The sequence below is a fragment of the Bombina bombina genome, chromosome 3 (assembly GCF_027579735.1).
Source record: "Bombina bombina isolate aBomBom1 chromosome 3, aBomBom1.pri, whole genome shotgun sequence".
NCBI classification, from domain to species: Eukaryota; Metazoa; Chordata; class Amphibia; order Anura; family Bombinatoridae; genus Bombina; species Bombina bombina.
In genome coordinates, this window is record NC_069501.1 from 1,221,826,308 (window position 1) to 1,221,837,399 (window position 11,092).

Consider the following 11,092-nt stretch of genomic DNA (forward strand, 5'->3'; position numbering starts at 1 on the left):
TTCTGGGGTCGACCATAGGAAACAATTTTTTAAATATGGGGGGAGGGACGAAAGGAATACCGGGCCTTTCCCATTCTTTATTAACAATGTCCGCCACCCGCTTGGGTATAGGAAAAGCTTCTGGGAGCCCCGGCACCTCTAGGAACTTGTCCATTTTACATAGTTTCTCTGGGATGACCAAATTTTCACAATCATCCAGAGTGGATAATACCTCCTTAAGCAAAATGCGGAGATGTTCCAATTTAAATTTAAAAGTAATCACATCAGATTCAGCCTGCTGAGAAATGTTCCCTAAATCAGTAATTTCTCCCTCAGACAAAACCTCCCTGGCCCCCTCAGATTGGGTTAGGGGCCCTTCAGAGATATTAATATCAGCGTCGTCATGCTCTTCAGTAACTAAAACAGAGCATCCACGCTTACGCTGGCAAGGGTTCATTTTGGCTAAAATGTTTTTGACAGAATTATCCATTACAGCCGTTAATTGTTGCATAGTAAGGAGTATTGGCGCGCTAGATGTACTAGGGGCCTCCTGAGTGGGCAAGACTCGTGTAGACGAAGGAGGGAATGATGCAGTACCATGCTTACTCCCCTCACTTGAGGAATCATCTTGGGCATCATTGTCATTATCACATAAATCACATTTATTTAAATGAATAGGAATTCTGGATTCCCCACATTCAGAACACAGTCTATCTGGTAGTTCAGACATGTTAAACAGGCATAAACTTGATAAGAAAGTACAAAAAACGTTTTGAAATAAAACCGTTACTGTCACTTTAAATTTTAAACTGAACACACTTTATTACTGCAATTGCGAAAAAACATGAAGGAATTGTTCAAAATTCACCAAACTTTCACCACAGTGTCTTAAAGCCTTGAAAATATTGCACACCAATTTTGGAAGCTTTAACCCTTAAAATAACGGAACCGGAGCCGTTTTAAGCTTTAACCCCTTTACAGTCCCTGGTATCTGCTTTGCTGAGACCCAACCAAACCCAAGGGGAATACGATACCAAATGATGCCTTCAGAAGTCTTTTATAAGTATCAGAGCTCCTCTCACATGCGACTGCATGCCATGCCTCTCAAAAACAAGTGCGCAACACCGGCGCGAAAATGAGACTCTGCCTATGCTTTGGGAAAGCCCCTAAAGAATAAGGTGTCTAAAACAGTGCCTGCCGATATTATTATATCAAAATACCCAGAATAAATGATTCCTCAAGGCTAAATAAGTGTTAATATCAATCGATTTAGCCCAAAAAATGTCTACAGTCTAAATAAGCCCTTGTGAAGCCCTTATTTACAATCGTAATAAACATGGCTTACCGGATCCCATAGGGAAAATGACAGCTTCCAGCATTACATCGTCTTGTTAGAATGTGTCATACCTCAAGCAGCAAAGGACTGCAAACTGTTCCCCCAACTGAAGTTAATGCTCTCAACAGTCCTGTGTGGAACAGCCATGGATTTTAGTTACGGTTGCTAAAATCATTTTCCTCATACAAACAGAATTCTTCATCTCTTTTCTGTTTCTGAGTAAATAGTACGTACCAGCACTATTTGAAAATAACAAACTCTTGATTGAATAATGAAAAACTACAGTTAAACACTAAAAAACTCTAAGCCATCTCCGTGGAGATGTTGCCTGTACAACGGCAAAGAGAATGACTGGGGTAGGCGGAGCCTAGGAGGGATCATGTGACCAGCTTTGCTGGGCTCTTTGCCATTTCCTGTTGGGGAAGAGAATATCCCACAAGTAAGGATGACGCCGTGGACCGGACACACCTATGTTGGAGAAATAACTGTTTGCAATCCTTAGAAGCTTAAAGAAATATATTCAACGCTCTAGAGGATTCAAGGAAGGTATAATAATTTATTGATTAAAAATTTCTTGCAGAAACAATTTTAGACAAAATCATACTAGGAAAGAAGAAAAAAAAAGTCTTATGCTCATGAAAACCCAGAAAAAAAGGGAGATTCACAGGAAAGCAGAGTAATGAAAATTCTTAAAGCTGAGATAAAAATAATAGAAAGATTGTCTTAATAATTATGCAAAAGAACTGGAGAAAAAAGCCATACATTTAACCCTTCAAGGAACTGATTATCCCTTGACAAGACCACCTAGCAAAATCTGAAGAATACAACAGATCCTAAAGAAACGTCAAGAAAAAACATCAGAGGAACACAACTGAAAGAAAAAAAACAACTTCCAAACGTGTGGAAAATCTTTGGAAAAACAGATTTTCTAGGAGCCAGAGAGAGACATGACCCAATCTGAGAAAACTCCATGCCTCATAATTAGGCGATCTCCACATCATTAAAGGGATGCTAAAACCACATTTCTTCATGATTTAGATACAGCATGCAATTTTACGCAACTTTTGAATTTACTCACATTATCATATTTTTCTTCGTTCTCTTGCTATCTTTATTTAAAAAGCAGGAATGTAAAGCTTAGGAGCCGACCCATTTTTGGTTCAGAACCCTGGATAGTGCTTGCTTTTTGGTGGCTACTTTTAGGAGGAGGCAAAGACACCCCAGCCAAAGGAATAAATACCTCCCCCACTCCCCTCATCCCCCAGTCATTCTGCCAAGGGAACAAGGAATAGTAGGAGAAATATCAAGGGTTAAATGGTGCCAGAAAAATAATATTAAAATTTAGCTCCGCCCCCGAAGAAACGGGCAGAAGCAGTGGACTGTCCTCCCACAGATGGAAATGAAAACAGGTAAGCATAATTTATGTTTTCCATCTTATTGGGAGGAGAGTCCACTGCTTCATTCATTACTTGTGGTAACAAATACCCAAGCTCTAGAGGACACTGAATGAAAAATGGGTAAAAAGAGGCAGACCCTATACTGAGAGCACCACAGCCTGCAGAACCTCTCACACAAAAACTGCTTTCGCCGAAGCATAAACATCAAATTTGTAAAACTTTGTAAAAGTATGTAAGGAGCACCAAGTAGCCGCCTTATAAATCTGCTATACAGAGGCCTCTTTCTTAAAGGTCGAAGAAGAGGACACAGCTCTAGTTGAGTGAGCCGTAATCCTCTGAGGAGGCTTATGTCCCGCTGTCTCATAGGCCAAACGGATAATGCTCAAACAAAAAGGAAATTTATGCTTACCTGATAAATTGATTTCTTCTACGATATGACGAGTCCACGGATTTCATCCTTACTTGTGGGATATTATCCTCCTGCTAACAGGAAGTGGCAAAGAGCACCACAGCAGAGCTGTATATATAGCTCCTCCCTTCCCCTCCACCCCCAGTCATTCGACCAAAGGTTATAGGAAGAGAAAGGAAAAGCTAAAAGGTGCAGAGGTGACTGAAGTTTATAAATAATAAAAAACAATCTGTCTAAAATTGACAGGGAGGGCCGTGGACTCGTCGTATCGTAGAAGAAATCAATTTATCAGGTAAGCATAAATTTCCTTTTCTTCTAAAAGATACGACGAGTCCACGGATTTCATCCTTACTTGTGGGATACAATACCAAAGCAACAGGACACGGATGAAAGGGAGGGACAAGACAGAGACCTAAACGGAAGGCACCACTGCTTGAAGAACGTTTCAACCAAAAACAGCCTCAGAAGAAGCAAAAGTATAAAATTTGTAAAATTTGGAAAAAGTATGAAGAACCGACCAAGTCGCAGCCTTACAAATCTGTTCAACAGATGCATCGTTTTTAAAAGCCCATGAGGAAGCCACAGCCCTAGTAGAATGAGCCGTAATTCTTTCAGGAGGCTGCTGTCCAGCAGTCTCATATGCCAGGCGAATGATACTTCTCAGCCAAAAAGAAAGAGGTAGCCGTAGCTTTCTGACCCCTACGCTTTCCAGAATAAACAATGAACAATGAAGATGATTGACAGAAATCCTTAGTTGCCTGAAAGTAAAACTTTAAGGCACGGACCACGTCCAAGTTATGTAACAGACGCTCCTTCTTGGAAGAAGGATTAGGACACAATGAAGGAACAATAATTTCCTGATTAATATTCTTATTCGAAACAACCTTAGGAAGAAACCCATGTTTGGTACGTAAAACCACCTTATCAGAATGAAATATGAGATAAGGCGAATCACACTGTAACGCTGAAAGCTCAGAAACTCGTCGAGCAGAAGAAATAGCAACCAAAAACAGAACTTTCCAAGATAATAATTTTATATCTATGGAATGTAAAGGTTCAAACGGAACTCCTTGAAGAACACAAAGAACTAAATTCAAACTCCATGAGGAGTAATTGGTCTAAATACAGGCTTAATTGTGGTTAAAGCCTGACAAAAAGACTGAACATCTGGCACATCTGCCAAACGTTTGTGAAATAAAATTGACAACGCCGAAATTTGTCCCTTTAAGGAACTTGCTGATAAGCCTTTCTCCAATCCTTCTTGGAGAAAAGACAGAATCCTAAACTTTACTCCATGAGTAGCCCTTGGATTCACACCAATAAAGATATTTACGCCATATCGTATGATAGATTTTTCTAGTGACAGGCTTTCTAGCCTGTATCAAAGTACGGATAACAGAATCAGAAAATCCTCGCTTTGATAAAATCAAGTGTTCAATCTCCACGCAGTCAGCTGCAGAGAAGTTAGATTTGGATGTTGGAAAGGACCTTGAATGAGAAGATCTTGTCCCAAAGGAAGTTTCCACGGCAGTAGTGAAGACATGTCCACTAGATCCGCATACCAAGTCCTGTGTGGCCACGCAGGCGCTATCAGGATCACCGAAGCTCTCTCCTGTTTGATTCGAGCAATCAAGTGTGGAAGGAGAGGAAACGGTGGAAACACATAAGCTAGGCTGAACGACCAAGGCACTGCCAAGGCATCTATCAGTTCGGCCTGGGGATCCCTCAACCTGGATCCGTATCTTGGAAGCTTGGCATTCTGTCGAGATGCCATCAGATCCAATTCCAGTTTGCCCCATCGGAGAATCAATGATGCAAATACCTTCGGTGGAGTTCCCACTCCCCCGGATGAAAAGTCTGTCTGCTTAGAAAATCCGCTTCCCAGTTCTCTACTCCTGGGATGTGGATTGCTGACAGATGACAAGAGTGGGCCTCCGCCCAACGGATTATCTTGGATACCTCTCTCATCGCTAAGGAGCTCCTTGTTCCCCCCTGATGATTGATATAGGCCACAGTCGTGATGTTGTCCGACTGGAATCTGATGAATTTGGCCGAAGCCAACTGAGGCCATGCCTGAAGCGCATTGAATATTGCTCTCAGTTCCAGAATATTGATTGGAAGTAGAGACTCCATCTGAGTCCAAACACCCTGAGCCTTCAGGGAATTCCAGACTGCACCCCATCCCAGAAGGGTGGCGTCCGTTGTCACTATCACCCACGAGGGTTTGCGGAAGCAAGTCCCCTGGGACAGATGATCCAGCGACAACCACCAAAGAGAGTCTCTGGTTGATTGATCTAGATTTATCTGAGGAGATAAATCCGCATAATCCCCATTCCACTGTCTGAGCATGCAAAGCTGCAGCCGTCTGAGATGAAAGCGAAGAAACAGAACGATGTCCATTGCCGCTACCATTAATCCGATTACCTCCATACACTGAGCCACTGATGGCCAAGGAATGGACTAGAGTGCTCGGCAAGTATTTAGAATCTTTGATTTTCTGACCTCTGTCAGAAATATTTTCATGGCTACCGAGTCTATCAGAGTTCCCAAGAAAGGAACCCTTGTCTGTGGGACAAGTGAACTTTTCTCTATGTTCACCTTCCAGCCGTGAGTTCTCAGAAAAGACAGCACTGTGTCTGTGTGAGATTTATTCAGATAATATGTTGACGCCTGGATCAGAATATCATCCAGATAAGGCACCACCGCTATGCCTCGCGGTCTGAGAACCGCCAAAAGAGACCCTAGAACCTTTGTGAAGATTCTGGGTGCTGTGGCCAACCCGAAGGGAAGAGCCACGAACTGATAATGTTTGTCCAAGAAGGCAAACCTTAGAAACTGATGATGATCCTTGTGGATAGGAATATGAAGGTAAGCATCCTTCAAGTCCACGGTAGTCATATATTGACCCTCCTGGATCATTGGTAAAATTGTTCGTATTGTCTCCATCTTGAATGATGGAACTCTTAGAAATTTGTTTAGACACTTGAGGTCTAAGATGGGTCTGAATGTTCCCTCTTTTTTGGGAACCACAAATAGGTTTGAGTAAAACCCCTGTCCCAATTTTGGAACTGGACAAATTACCCCCATGGTAAAAAGGTCTTTTACACAGCGTAAGAACGCCTCTCTTTATCTGGTTTGCAGATAATTTTGAAAGATGAAATCTCCCTCTTGGGAGAAAGTCCTTGAATTCCAATTGATAACCGTGGGTCACTATTTCTAGTGCCCAGGGGTCCTGAACGTCTCTTGCCCAAGCCTGAGCAAAGAAAGAGTCTGCCCCCTACTAGATCCGATCCCGAATCGGGAGCCCCCCCTTCATGCTGTCTTAGGAGCAGCAGCGGGCTTCTTGGATTGTTTACCCTTATTCCAGTTCTGGTTGGGTCTCCAGACTGACTTAGATTTGGTAAAAATCCCTTCCTGCTTTGTGGAAGAAGAGGAAGCGGGGGGTCCTCCATTAAAGTTCCGAAAGGAACGAAAATTATTTTGTTTACCCCTCATCTTAACAGACTTATCCTGAGGTAGGGCATGGCCTTTACCTCCTGTAATGTCAGAAATGATTTCCTTCAATTCAGGCCCAAAAAGGGTCTTACCTTTAATAGGAATAGCTAAAAGTTTAGTTTTTGATGAGACATCAGCAGACCAAGATTTGAGCCACAATGCTCTACGTGCTAGGATAGCAAAACCTGCATTCTTTGCCGCTAATTTAGCATTTTGAAAAGCGGCATCAGTAATAAAAGAATTAGCTAGCTTGAGAGCCTTAATTCTATCTAAGATGTCATCTAATGGAGTCTCAACCTTAAGAGACTCCTCTAGAGCCTCAAACCATAAAGCTGCAGCAGTTGTTACTGGAACAATGCAAGCCGTAGGTTGTAAAAGAAACCCCTGATTAACAAATAATTTCTTTAGTAGACCCTCTAATTTTTTATCCATAGGGTCTTTGAAAGCACAACTGTCCTCAAAGGGTATAGTTGTACGCTTAGCTAGAGTAGATATAGCTCCCTCTACCTTAGGGAACGTTTGCCACGAGTCCCGAATGGTGTCTGATATGGGAAACATTTTCTTAAAATTAGGAGGGGGAGAAAACGGTATACCTGGTCTATCCCATTCCTTACTTATAATTTCCGAAATTCTCTTAGTAACCAGAAAAACATCAGTGTAAGTAGGTACTTCTAGATATTTATCCATTTTACACAATTTCTCTGGTGGAATTACAATAGGGTCACAATCATCCAGAGTCGCTAAAACCTCCCTAAGCAGCAGGCGGAGGTGTTCAAGCTTAAATTTAAAGGACATAGCGTCCGAATCTGTCTGAGGTAAAACATTCCCTGAATCTGAAATTTCCCCCTCAGACAGTAATTCCCTGACCCCCAACAAAGAACACTGTGAGGGTACATCGGAAATAGCTAATAAAGCATCAGAGGATTCAGTATTTACATTAATACTTGACCTACTGCGTTTACCCTGCAACACTGGTAATTTAGACAATACCTCTGTAAGGGTAGTTGACATAACTGCAGCCATCTCCTGCAGAGTAAAGGAATTAGACGCACTAGAAGTACTAGGCGTCGCTTGTGTGGGCGTTAAAGGTTGTGACACTTGGGGAGAATTGGATGGCATATTCTGATTCTCTTCAGACTGAGAATCATCTTTAGGCACACTTTCTTGACCTAATATATGGTCTTTACAATGTAAGGCTCTTTCAGTACAAGAGTTACACAATGTTAGAGGGGGTTGCACAATAGCTTCTAAACACATAGAACAATGAGATTCAGATTCCTCAATGTCAGACATGTTGAACAGACTAATAATAACCACAAAAGTCGTTTAAACACTTATTTATTGCTTAAAACAAAACTTTTGAAAAAACGTGTACTGCGCCTTTAAGAAAAGAAAAAGTGAACAATCTTTCCAAAATGCTTAAATAACGTTAAATTAACTCCAAATTTAACTGTAAAATAGTTTGGTTTATCCAAAAATTACTGCACCCAGAAGTAAGGGCAGAAATAAGGCTCTTAAAGTACTTTAAAACAACAATTTGTCATTTACAGTAAAAAATACCCTCTGCACCTCACCACAGCTCTTCTGTGGCGCCTACCTGCCCCCAGGCTACTTCGAAACAACTTTCCAACACTACAGAACAGCTTGCACAGCCAGGAGCCACCAGAGTTACTGCTTGCTGCTGCTTAGCCGGAAGGAAGTGCGCATCTGAGCGTGCAAAAGTAAGCCCCGCCCCTTAAGGTCAATGCCGGAGTAGGCCCAAACACAACCGCATGGGAAAGCGGTTTTACACCTAAGTGAAGCAACACAATATAACCCCTCAAATACACCATCAAACAAATGGATGTTAATGCCAAAAAATAAAAACGTAATACATCAGTTTTCTTTGTCTCTCCCATGTCACATAATGCCTATATAAAGTCAACCATTATAAATAAAATCTAGGGACTCCAGTAATACCCATCTTGTAAATTAGGATTACTGCTTACCCCATTCCCATACAGGGAAATAACTGCCAGCCAGTTCTGTTATACCAAGTCTCCTTAGAATAAAAAGGCTGCACATACCTTAATGCTGCTTGTAGCATGAAACCGGTCTCCACCCTGAAGATGTCTCATGGTTACCTTCAGAAGTCTTGTGGGAACCAGCATGGATCTTAGTTACAACTGCTAAGATCATCAACCTCAGGGCAGAAATCTTCTTTCATATCCCCCTGAGGAAAATAGTACTCACCGGTACCATTTAAAATAAAAAACTTCATGATTGAAGAAACTAAAACTAACACCTCACTTTACCATGTCTTCCTAGTATAATACAGGCAAAGAGAATGACTGGGGGTGGAGGGGAAGGGAGGAGCTATATATACAGCTCTGCTGTGGTGCTCTTTGCCACTTCCTGTTAGCAGGAGGATAATATCCCACAAGTAAGGATGAAATCCGTGGACTCGTCGTATCTTGTAGAAGAAAGGACAGAGAAGTGGAAGAGGCTCTCCCCCTACGCTTCCTGAATACACCACAAATAAAGACAAAGCCTGGCTGAAATCTTTTGTGGCCTAAAGATAAAACATCAAGGCTCGAACCACATCCAAGTTATGCAGTAACCTTTCCTTAGACGAAGAAGGGTTAGGACACAAAGGAGGAACTACTATCTCCTGATTGATGTCACAATCTGACACCACCTTGGGAAGAAATCCCAACCCAGTTCGAAGCACAGCTTTATTAGCGTAAAAAAAACAGGTGAGGGGGCTCAGATTGCAAGGCCGCCAACTCAGAGACTCTGTGAGCCAATGCAATATAGCCAGAAGAAATAGAACCTTCCAGGAAAGAATCTTAATGTCAAGCGCATGCATAGGCTCAAACGGGGCCCTCTGCAACACCTTAAGAACCAAATTTAAGCTCCACAGAGGAGCAGAATTTCTAAAGACAGGTCTGATCCTAGACAGAGCCTGAACAAAGGACTGAATATCAGGAAGCTCCCCTAGCTTCTCGTGTAACAGCACAGATAACGCAAAAATCTGTCCCTTTAAGGAACTGGTGGCAAGACCCTTATCCAGACCCTTATCCAAGGCCAGAATCCTAAATACCCTAACATTGTGCCAGGGATATCCATGTTCCTCACACCAAGATAAGTAGGTCATCCACACCTTATAATAGATGTGACGGGTGACCGGCTTCCTGGCCTGGATGAGAGTATCAATTACTCTCTCAGAAAAAAAACTCTTGGCCAAGACTAAGCGTTCAATCTCCACGCAGTCAGCCTCAGAGAATCGAGATTTTGGTGGAGAAAGGGACCCTGAACCAGCAGATCTCTGCAACAGGGCAACCTCCATGGAAGAGACGATAACATCCCCACCAGATCCGCAAACAACGTCCTCCACAATGGAGCAATCAGAATGGCCGAAGCTTGCTCCTGTTTGATGCGGGCCACCATTCAAAGAAAAAGTGACAACGGTGGAAAAATGTAAATTAGGTTGATCTCCCAAGGCACCGCTAAGGCATCTATCAGCTCTGCCTGTGGGTCCCTGGACCGCGACCCATATCTCGGTAGCTTGAAGTTGAGTTCGGACGTTATGAGGTCTATCTCCGGCGTCCCCCATCTGGTGCAAATCTCCGAAAAAAAAGTCCGCTTCCCAGTTGTCCACACCCAGAAAGCGAACAATAGTGAGTCTCTGCCCATTCCAGAATACGAGATACTTCCCTCAAGGCTAGGGAGTTTCTCGTTACCCCTGATGGTTTATGTAAGCCACTGAGATAATGTTGTCCGACTGGAATCTGATGAATCGGTACAACCTCAGGTGGGGCCAAGACCTCAGAGCACTGAATATCGCTCGAGGTTCCAGAATATTTATTGGTACAGTTATGGCTGAAACCCTATAGTAAGATGTTGTGCACACAACAAGGTATTCCTATGTCCCTGTTTCATTCTGTGTGCTGAAATCATCTTTTATGTTTATCTCTTCTTACTGAATGAATCTGCATCAGGGGTTAAGGGTCTCACATTGGTTTGAGCTCCCAGAAAATCAGTTTTTTAAAGCAAATAGCTGGAGCACCTCAATGTTCAGCCTTATCTCCTGGGAGGCCGAGAACAAACTGAGGAAGTTGGGAAGGGATAAATGCTTGTGTGGACTCTGCCTCCACCTAGTGGTGGGAAGTATATCTCACATGTTATGGAACTCCAATAGTCTCTTATTTTCCAAAAGAAAGCAGAAATACATGCGTATGCTCCAGGTCACTGGTCACATTCTTATCTGGAGTGTTCTGAATGGAATAATTTTACTTTTAAACTACAATGTGTCTTTTGGACTTAACAATGGTAGGTCATTAATATGAAAGAGCAGCTTTTAAGCATAAGCTTTAGTAGGAAATACCTATTAGACAATGACCATTAGTATATAGTCACTAGCAGCAAATGAGCATTAGTATATAGGGGTTGATTTTGCAAAGGCTTCACCAGCCTTCGCACCCCCCTCTCTTGAGA

The 11,092-nt window shown here is 42.4% G+C and overlaps 1 protein-coding gene across 1 annotated transcript in view; it reads right to left on the bottom strand.

The window, feature by feature from the left end:
* Window positions 1-11,092, bottom strand: part of LOC128654662 (alkaline ceramidase 3-like) — a 138,469-nt gene that overhangs the window by 19,528 nt on the left and 107,849 nt on the right. The window contains 2 exon segments of the mRNA XM_053708693.1: window positions 1,076-1,122; window positions 5,250-5,254. Of these exon segments, the coding sequence (XP_053564668.1) occupies window positions 1,076-1,122; window positions 5,250-5,254 (52 nt within the window).